General features: G+C 45.6%; 1 protein-coding gene across 2 annotated transcripts in view; it reads left to right on the forward strand.

The window, feature by feature from the left end:
- The window catches only part of gak (cyclin G associated kinase), a 41,508-nt gene extending 33,026 nt beyond the window's left edge, over positions 1–8,482 (forward strand). For both annotated transcript variants that reach the window (XM_083643950.1, XM_083643951.1), the window contains exons 19-29: positions 1,642–1,835; positions 2,692–2,871; positions 3,491–3,657; positions 4,034–4,274; positions 4,377–4,577; positions 5,084–5,215; positions 5,569–5,655; positions 5,821–6,108; positions 6,580–6,728; positions 7,715–7,891; positions 8,032–8,482. In XM_083643950.1, the coding sequence (XP_083500076.1) occupies positions 1,642–1,835; positions 2,692–2,871; positions 3,491–3,657; positions 4,034–4,274; positions 4,377–4,577; positions 5,084–5,215; positions 5,569–5,655; positions 5,821–6,108; positions 6,580–6,728; positions 7,715–7,891; positions 8,032–8,133 (1,918 nt within the window). In that variant the 3' untranslated portion in view covers positions 8,134–8,482. The remainder of the gene's footprint in view (positions 1–1,641; positions 1,836–2,691; positions 2,872–3,490; positions 3,658–4,033; positions 4,275–4,376; positions 4,578–5,083; positions 5,216–5,568; positions 5,656–5,820; positions 6,109–6,579; positions 6,729–7,714; positions 7,892–8,031) is intronic.
- Positions 8,483–10,456: the final 1,974 nt, after the last annotated feature.

The raw sequence follows: 10,456 nt of genomic DNA on the forward strand, positions 1-10,456 counted from the left end.
ACAATACACACACACACAATACACACACACAATCATCACAATACACACACACACAATACACACACACAATCATCACAATACACACACACACAATACACACACACAATCATCACAATACACACACACACACAATACACACACACAATCATCACAATACACACACACACAATACACACACACAATCATCACAATACACACACACACACACAATACACACACACAATCATCACAATACACACACACAATACACACACACAATCATCACAATACACACACACACACAATACACACACACAATCATCACAATACACACACACAATCATCACAATACACACACACAATACACACACACAATCATCACAATACACACACACAATACACACACACAATCATCACAATACACACACACAATACACACACACAATCATCACAATACACACACACAATACACACACACAATCATCACAATACACACACACACAATACACACACACAATCATCACATATATCATCATTCTGCAAGTTTGAAACGTCCTAATGGGGTCCGGTTGCACAAAGCACCTTAGGGTAAGAATTTCCTGTCAGAGTCAGAGTTAAGGTGTCCATAAAATAGAATCGGCTGCACACAAAACACCCTTAAATCTTGTGCTTACGTTTTCCTTAAAGTCTTTAACCTTATGGAGAAGATTTAAGGGTGTTTTGTCAAGTCAAGTCAAGACAACTTTATTTATATAGCACATTTATATACAGCGGCAGCCGAACCAAAGTGCTTCACAGGCGAGGGAGCAACGTGCACAAATATAAATAGGTAAAGTGCAAAAATACTAATTGAAGGCAACATAATACAAAGTGCATATATGATGGCAATTAAAAGCAGAAAGATAAGAGACTAAAACAATAAGACAAATAAAAGCAATAAAACGATAAATGCCAGGGACCTAACGATGGCTAAGTAGGGGGGAAAGCCAGGGAAAACAGGTGGGTTTTTAAGAGTGATTTAAAAACCTCCAGGGTCTGGGCGGCACCAACGTGTAGGGGGAGACTGTTCCAAAGTTTTGGAGCGGCTGCTGCAAAGGCTCTGTCCCCCCTAGTTTTCAGTTTGGTTCTGGGCACCACCAGCAACGATAGATCAGACGATCTAAGGGCTCTGGAGGGGGTGTGGCGGTGCAGCAGCTCGGAAATGTAGGGATGGGCCATGCCGTTGAGGGCTTTAAAAACAGTCAGGGATAGTTTAAAATCAATTCGAAAGCGCACAGGCAGCCAGTGGAGCGAGGACAAGACTGGGGTGATATGCTCGTGTGTTTTTGTCCTCGTAAGGAGTTTTGTGCAACAGATTTTATTTTATGGACACCTTAACGGACTCTAAGGAAAATCTGAACTTAATGTGCTTTGTGCAACCGGCCCCTGGGTCCTATTGGCTAGCACCTGCTTATCTGATAGTTCTGACAGCCTATTTTGTAGGCAAAGGTCTTAAGATGACAACTTGTATGGTAACGTTAATAGTAAGTAGTGAACATACTGCAGTGTAAAAAATTTTTTTTTATTACTTTCATGTCCGCAGTCATTTTGTCAGCATTTTGTCATTTTTCTCAATCTCTTTTTCAAATAAAACACAAAATTAACCCTCTGTGTTCCTGCCAGGTACGATCTGGATGCCTGTGACATCCAGGAAAAGTACCCAGACTTGTTCCAGGTCAACCTGGACATCGAGGTAGAGCCCAGGGATCGACCCAGCACCAAGACCCCTCCCTGGGACGGCTTCCACACCAAGGGCCTCAACCCCAAAATCCTTTTCTCCTCTCGGGACGAACAGCAGGAGATCCTCAGCAAGTTCGGTAGGTGGCGCTCACCTGACATGGTTAGCTCTGTTCAGCACAAGCTGGAGTTATGTGTGTCATAGTCTGCTTTGCTTTAGTTTGTGTCTCCACCTATGAGCAATCTGGCAACAGAACAACAGAATTTGAAAATGATGAGCGCCTTTTGCACACAACAAATTACCCTCAAATGTAAGTACCAAGAGTGAGAGAACAGTGAAATAAAGCAAAGACTGTGGTGCCATTGTTCTTGCAATATCTTACAAACAGACACATTTAATGCCACAACTATTGCAACCAAATTATTCACGTTTCCAAAATATACAGTCCAGGAACATTTCTCTTTAGGATCTTTGGGGATTGTGGTCAGCTTGACCCAGTTCTTGGCCATGTAATACAACCCAGGTAGATGTCCTGCTCTGTGGTCCAGCCTGGTTTAGCCAGGATTCTACAGACAGTGGAGACACTAGCTTTGAGCCTAACTGGCCACAGCCTGACTAAACCACAGTAATAAAGCCAATACTTTCCATTACATTTGAAGGCTGCCTAAAACAGACTGGTGACTTCAAAGTGATTTTATTTCCCATATATATGATGTATGCATTTTGCTGTTGCCATTCTCCTCCATGAGATTTGACATAATTTAGTCACTGCTCCTCAATTAATAATAATAATAATAATAATAATAATAATAATAATAATAATAATAATAATAATAATAATAGATCGGACTTATGTGTCTGTCATTTTCATTCTTCTTATCTTGTAAGCCCTTCTAAGCACCTTGGTAGCACATACAACTGTTCATTGTTTTATCATCTGTATGAGCAGACAAAGTAAACCTTCCATCCTGATCCTAACCACACCCTTCCCCCAGGTAAGCCCGAGCTTCCCCGGCAGCCAGGTTCCTCAGCGTTTTACGACTCGGAGTTGGCCCAGTCGGCCCAGTCGGCCCAGCCGGCTCAGACTCCTGACGGCTCCAACGCCACAGAACCAGAGTCTCCTGTCAGCACCGACACCAACGCCAACAACTTCTTCCAGACCCTCGACTGGGAAGGTACTAGTGTTGGCACCGTTTTGTCAATACCAGCCGCTATGATGGCTTGGATAAATCCGTACCTTGGCAAAAAAAAAAAAAGTACCGGTAATGATGATTTTTTTATTATTTATTTATTTATTTATTTCGGTCATGGGCAATTAAAACATTTCATCAAATAAAACAAAAAAAAAGTACAAACAAAGCAGCACAAGGCTGTTAGATCGAAAAGGTGTAGGCTGAAGCTATAGCTTATAGCGCCTACCCTTCTTACTTAAACAAGCTATACAAACAGAAAAATGATTATCGAATAATCAATTATAAACAAAACAGAGACAATAATTCTCAAATTCAAATAATTACAAAATTGATAATCAATCATAATCAATGGATAACACTTGAAATGGTTTAAAATGTAATTGTTACATTGTTGATAGTAGCTAAAAAGTGTTTCCTATTGGACATGTTTTGCTGTAGTGCAGCTTCCCCTGCTCTCACATACCATTAACAAAACATGACAGTTGCTTGAACAGAGAACATGAGTCTTAAATCGTCATTCTCTAGTCAAGTCTGAAGCAAGCTTAACCTTTATGTCAAGTTTTTACAAGGAATAACATGAAGCCTCTTCATGTATTTCCAGATGTGAGCGGCCACCACGACGCCTCAGACAGTCAGGGAGGCGGGACCATGGATGACCAGGAGGACCTGAGTGACCAATCAGAGGGAGAGTCCTACTCTTACTCTGCTCCCTGTGGGGAGCCGCTGTCACGTGACCCCAGCGAGCCGCTGTTTGATGCTGACTTTGAGGTGGGGAAGGAGTTGGTTGGTTGGTTTGTTGAATGACTGATTTGTCCAGCTAAAACATAGGCAGGAAAAATGTTACATCAATAGACCCTTTTCACGGGGGCCATTTTGTGTCGAAAAGGCAGGGTAAACACAGGTGCGAACAAAACACTAATGAGGGTTTCCTGCCTTTTTGACACAAAATGGCCCCCGTGAAAAGGATATATACTTTGCCCCTTTTTACACCTGGCAGTAAGATGCATCCTGGCAGTAACATGCATCCTGGGTGATCAGACTGTGTACAGACAGAGACAAAAGGGGCGGGGGGTGATTTGGTATAAATGGCTTACATTTTTTCACTCATCCCTCCCATCCGTCTCTCTCTACTTTCTCCCCCCAGACCCCCCATCCTGCCCAGGAAGCTCCTGCCGGTGACACCGCTGACCTCTTGGGGTTGAACTCTGACCCTCAAACTCCCCCCACATCCTCCTCTTCCCCTCCTCCGGGAGCCCTGAAAGCTGCCTCCAGCAACAGCGACCTCCTCAACGACCTGTTTGCCCCCCCTGCTGGTCACACTGCAGCGGTGCAGGAGGATCTGTTCTTCAGCGGGCCGCCTGCTGGAGCAACCTCGGACCCCAAACGTAAGAGTCCCCAGCGGCTGTCTGTTGTCTTCTTGTGTTGCTAGTTACTCATCCGGTAATGATCCCGTGTCCTTTCTCCTCTCCCCCCTCCGTGTCGTGCAGCCATGGGCGACCTGTTCGATCCGTTTGGGGTGGGCTCCAGCTCCGCTAACGGTGGCCGTCCCGGTGAGGGTTCATCGCGGCAGGCGTCGGGCCCTGACCTGTTCGGTGATTTGTTGGGTTCCAACAGTTCTGGTACCAGTGGGTTCGGTTCAGCTCACAGTAACCCCCCTTCGGTTTCCAATACCAGCCTCTTCAACCTCAGTAAGTACAGGTCCTGAAAAGGTCCTGTAATTATTATCTAAATTCCAAGCCTTGAAAGGTCTTAAATACAGTTAAATAAAGCATTTTACGTTTGATAGGTCTTAAAACTATTGCAGTTTCTGGGTGCGTTCTTTTTCTCTATTCTTATACATCTACATTTTTCATTTACTTCAATTGTGATATTGGTCATATTTAAATCTAACTGGCATTAAAAAGCCATAAAAATATAAAATATAACTAAATGGAACTTGTAGATGGCCTATCCCAGAGCCGTGTATATAGAAGAGTTGCGACATCTCCATTCACTCCAATGGACCAGTTCTTTTACTCTCAAGAGTTCCAGGAAGTAAGGTCCTGGATTAAGCAGCACTGTCGAGTTGCAGCAAAATGGACAGTTTGTGTTGTACTTTGAAAGTTTTTTTTTTTTGAAAGGGTGTGAGTCAGAACACTTGGCTGACGTGTGCAGTGCACCCAAACTTCATGTGTGACGTTTTGTGTGTTAACAGATAAACTAGTGAATGACCCTCCTAAGATGACGTCATCGGCCAGCCAGCCTGACCTGCTGGGTGGGTGGGACAGCTGGGCAGCCAGCACCACGGCCGGCATGACCACCAGCAAACCCAACTACACCAACACAGGTAGGTGGTGGTGCAGGAACGTGTCGGGCTGTTTTGGGATGTGTTATACACTTATGCATTCATTATGTATTATACAGGTAAGTTAGAGCACATTGTATTATGTATAAAGATAGGTTGGAGCAGTGTTCCTTGTCGATGTACACAGACACACACACACAGATCAGCATTTCGTAGAGGTTGTCAGTTTACTTGGGGCTGCATCAGGACAGTAACGTACTGTATGTCACTGCACGAGTTGTCGATGTTTGTGCACCCAGTGTCACCAAGACACGTAGACTGATTGTTTTTGGAAATAAAATGATTCTAATTCTAAAACCCTTTCTCTTTCTTCCATTGTGCGTGTGTGTGTGTAGCTCCTGGAGCGTCATCTATCTCAAAGGCCAAGTCTCAGACCTTCGACCCGTTTGCCGACCTGGGAAACCTGGGCTCCAATTTACCAAGTAAGACGCCTGCTCAGTTCTCAAGTACTCACAGCCACAGTTGCTGGTGCACAACCAACTGTGCATAAATGCAGAGATAATTAGGTTGATGGGTAAATTGATACTAGAGATAGATCGACTACTAGATGATCATTTCTCCTGACTTTTCCCTCACGTCTTCTCCAGGTTCTTCCAGCACTAGTTTCTCTGGTCCGACTTTGAGCACCAAGGCTCCTTCCTCCTCCTCTGCTAAAGCTCAAGGTCAGCCCTGGCAGCCGGGAAGACCCGGCTCTGCCCAGAGCAAACCCTGGAAGAACCCACCCGGATCCGGATCTGGATCTGGGTCGACACCCAAAGCGCCGCCGTCCTCCCAGCCTGCTGCAGGCACGTCGGCCTCCAAACCCAACTACAACCTGAACTTCTCCAGCGTGATCGGAGGCAGAGAGGAGCGGGGCGTCCGCGGGCCTGGCTTCGGTAAGAGACAATGAGTGAAAGTGAAAGGAATTGTTCATTTGATTTGATTTAGCCTTTACTTTAGCAGGAAGTCCCATTGAGATTCAACATCTCTTTTTTTTTCCAGGGAGACCTAATCAATGTTAGGGCTGCACAAGTAATCATATACAATTTAAAATGTCCATAATTAATAATCATAAGAATGTTGATATATATTGGCAGTATAAAAATGTAATTTAGAACATCTGCAGTCAAATATTTTTATGCCCCCACTGGTGATAGCCAGGCCGGAGGCATTATGGATCTGTCCGTCCGTTTGGATTCGGGTTATCCGTCCATACGGGACCCATGTTCGTTAACGCGATATCTGAGGAACCCCTTGATGGAATTTCATCAAATTTGCCTCAAACGTCGACTTGGACTCAAGGATGAACTCATTAGATTTTGGTGCTCACTTTACTTTTATGCATTGTCTCTATTCCTACGATGCAGGTCCCAAACCCAAGGTGAAGCTGGATGATTTTGAGGACCTGCTGTCGACTCAGGGCTTTGCCTCTAAGCCTGATAGGAAAGGACCAAGGACCATCGCTGAGATGAGGAGGCAGGAGATCACTAAAGATATGGATCCCCTCAAATTACAGGTAACCAACCAAATAAACTATGCGTACCCCCCTGATCTTTCCCGATTTTCTCCCCAATTATACTTGGCCAATTTATCCCCATGCTGCCCTATTGGCTTCCCCGGCTGCTGCTCCACCTTTTGCCGATCTGGGGAGAGCCGAGACTAGCACCATGCTTCCTCCGACACATGCGCAGTTGCCAGCCGCTTCTTTTCAGTTGACAGGCTTCACCGGCAGGACGTAGCACGTGGGAGGATCACGCTGTTCCCACCAGTTTCCTTCCACGTCGGGTCTGTTTCTGATGCGAGCCACGAGTGATTGTGTGCAGCCAGCTAAGCAGGCAGGCAGTACAAGTTGTGACCGGTGCCGAGCAAAACAGAGCGCTTCTGGTGTGAATGACCACAGGCTCCTGCTCGAACTTACGCGCGGCACCGCTTCCACACACTCTAATGCACATGTAATGCATTGAGCTTAGCAAAATGCACCAGCTTGTTTTTCTCGCTCTCTCTCCTTTTCTCTTTTTATTCTCTTTTTTAAGAGTAGATTGGGACTTCCAAACCACGGGTGGTTACCTACTAAAAGTGCTGATTAGGTAGAGCGACGTACAAGCTTTTGGCCGGGGGCAGATGATGTTAACAGGCCACCTCGGGGACAATAAAGTCTTTAACTTGAACAGCCAAATGTTTGTTCAATTAAGGAATGTGGGGCAAGACCAAACCTCTGAGTTGGAGCTGAAAGTACTTTCCATGTTTGGTCTTTTTTAATCAATCAATTTATTTGTTAAGGGTCAATGTACATTAATCAACATTCAACAATCAGTAATGTAAATGTACCCGCCGGGAGTCCTTTTGCCTGGTATTGATCTGCATCCTAGAATAATAATAATAATATTTTAATAATAGTTTAAAAAACAAACCAAAGAAAAAAAAACATTGTTAAGAAAAAAAGAAGACTTCCATTTCCAAAGGCACTGACGGCCTGTTTAACTGTGTCCGTCTGCGCTGTAGATCTTGGACTGGATCGAGGGGAAGGAGCGTAACATCCGAGCACTGCTGTCCACTCTGCACACGGTGCTGTGGGAGGGCGAGACGCGCTGGAAGCCGGTGGGCATAGCCGACCTGGTGACCCCAAACGAGGTGAAGAAGTACTACAAGAGGGCCGTGCTGGTCGTCCATCCAGATAAGGTACGGAGCCAGAATCAAGCGAGCCACAGTGGCCAGTTCTGAACTGAAACTGAATACTGTAAAAGTTTCTGGAGTACTGGAAAAGATTTAAATATTTTAGTTAATTCTGTCTCTCTCTCTGCTTGTGTCTGTGTGTCCAGGCAACCGGCCAGCCTCATGAAGATTATGCTACGATGATCTTCATGGAACTGAACGATGCCTGGTCAGAGTTCGAGAACCAGGGCTCCAAAGCACTCTTCTAACAGCCTGGTCTGGACTCCAGCTAGACCGGGACTGGACTGGATCCAGCCTAACCAAACCGGGTTAGACTGGGCCAGATTGGACAGGACTGAGCCCACATTGGGCCTTAGGGGGCGCTGTGCCTCTGAGAGGTGTCCTCTCTACCATTCCCTTCATGCCCCCCCCTTTCCTCCTTCCCTCTTCTTTTGTCCTTCCTTCTAACAGTCGAGGGGAGAAGACCTTTCGCGCCTCTCGCCTGGCTGCAGCGGAACCTTCCTGGCTTTTGCCCATCAACAGTCCGTTCAAAACATCATGAGCGTTGTTCAACTCACTGCCTACCTACACGACTGCCTGAGCGGTGCTGCGACAGACGACATCAGGAGGGACAGAGGGGGGGATGACAGACAATCACATGAAGAAGACAAGAGGAGGGGGGGGGGGGATCACATGTTACAAGGACTTTGAGAAGAAACAAGCTGATTATCATGAGGACAGTATACAGACAAAATCATAGAATAACCCAACATCAGCCACCAGCCAAACGCTGGTCTGGTGGGAATAGTAAAAAAAAAAAGGCGCGTGCATTTTTTTTTTTTTTTTTTACAAACTTGGAACATGAAAGTTCCGCAACCATCATGTGGAGGTTGGGTTTTATTCTGAAAGTGGCTGGTGAATGTCGGAGCGGACCAGCCGCAGCGGTTCGCTTCCTCTCCTGCTTCGAACGCGGCAGCAGGGTTTTAAGATCTGCTGGTGCTCGGGGTGCTGCTGATGACATCCACTCTGTAGGGGGCGCACTTGGGTGGGGTCGGACTTAAAGCTACATCCTCTTCCAGAAAGACAAGACAGGCCTGCCAGTAGGCCCAATGGCTGCTGAACACTACTAGTGCTACTACTACTCTTACTTACTACTTACTACTACTACTACTACTACACACACACATTTACACACACTCCTCGGACCGGTGTGAAAACTGCTAACCTCTGAAGAAAAGAGATGCACTTGTTTTGGAGCCCCAGGTAGTCCCAACACGGGTGGTTTGCTCTCTGTTTGAAGTGTTCCTTTCAGCAGAAACTCGGGCTACACTACGTAGCAAACGACATGCCTTCCCTCACCCAGTTTCTGAGCAGCCTGTAGGAGATGCGCTTGATTCTGAGCCCAGGGTCGTCCCAAGCGGGAGGTGGCCCTTTTTTCTCCTGCTTCGTTTTGGAAGTGCTCTGTCCTTGTAGCAGACACAGCAGCATCCATGGGCTCACGGCTGGTCTTTGCTTTGATGGACGGCCATTTTGCACATCCCAATCATCGCTGTCATCTTCTCACACACACAGACCGCCCCTCCCCCCCCCCCCCCGCGCCTTCTCTGACTGTAAGCCCCACCCACCACCACCACCACCACCAGCGCCTGTTCTGTGGACATTGTTTTGCCAGCGCATAGGAGGAGATAAAAAGTGAAGGAACAAAAAGAGAAATATTGTGATCGAATGTGCTTTTCTATTGGTTTTTCTCTACTTTTTTCTCTTTCTTTTTGCTTGATTCGGCATTTATATTGAGCGCTTTGTCATTTAGTTTTCGCTTCAGTGTAAATATTATCATCCGTGAAGTGGCTTTGTTAAGATTACAGCCTGGGCAGTTGATTTGATTTGGAGTTTGGTGAGTGTGTGCGTGGGGGTTGGGGGGTATATGCATGGTGTGTGTGTGTGTGCGTGTGTGTGTGTGTGTGTGTGCGCGTGCGTGTGTGCGTGCGTACATATACGATGTGTGTGTGTGTGGGGCGGGGTACATACATGGTGTGTGTGTGTGTGGCATGTATGAGGATAATGGACGTCATTCCTGTCTCCAATCACAAACTCCTCTTTCTTAAAGGCACAGTTTCCACTGTTACAGCACCTGTCCAACATCAACCACTTTCTTTCTTTTCTTTTTTCTTCTCCTGTTGATGTTTCACCTTTCAAAATGGCCTCCTGATCCTTCCAGCTGTCTTCGTTGGCTCCTCCTCCCTCCTCCTTTTTTTAATTTTGCATTTTACCTCATGGACCAATCAAATCACTCGTTTTCTTATTTATTATAATTTTTTCGGGGTGAGGGGTGACCTGTATTCATGCGTATTAATGGAATAAATTAAATGAGCTTGAGATAATATATGAATTGAATGTGCTGAGTGTGTGTGTGTGTGTGTGTGGGATAGTTGTCGGCGGATCACAATGAGCCTCTTTGTTGCCGTTTTCATTCCAAAGCATTGATTATTAACGCGAATGTGCTTTTACAGAATATATAAATATATATATTATGCTCTCTGTCGTTATTATGGGGTATGTGTTTATCATTTGTCCTTTTAGTCTTCGAGTTTG

This window comes from Poromitra crassiceps (assembly GCF_964638095.1).
Source record: "Poromitra crassiceps genome assembly, chromosome: 10".
In the NCBI taxonomy this organism is placed as follows: Eukaryota; Metazoa; Chordata; class Actinopteri; order Beryciformes; family Melamphaidae; genus Poromitra; species Poromitra crassiceps.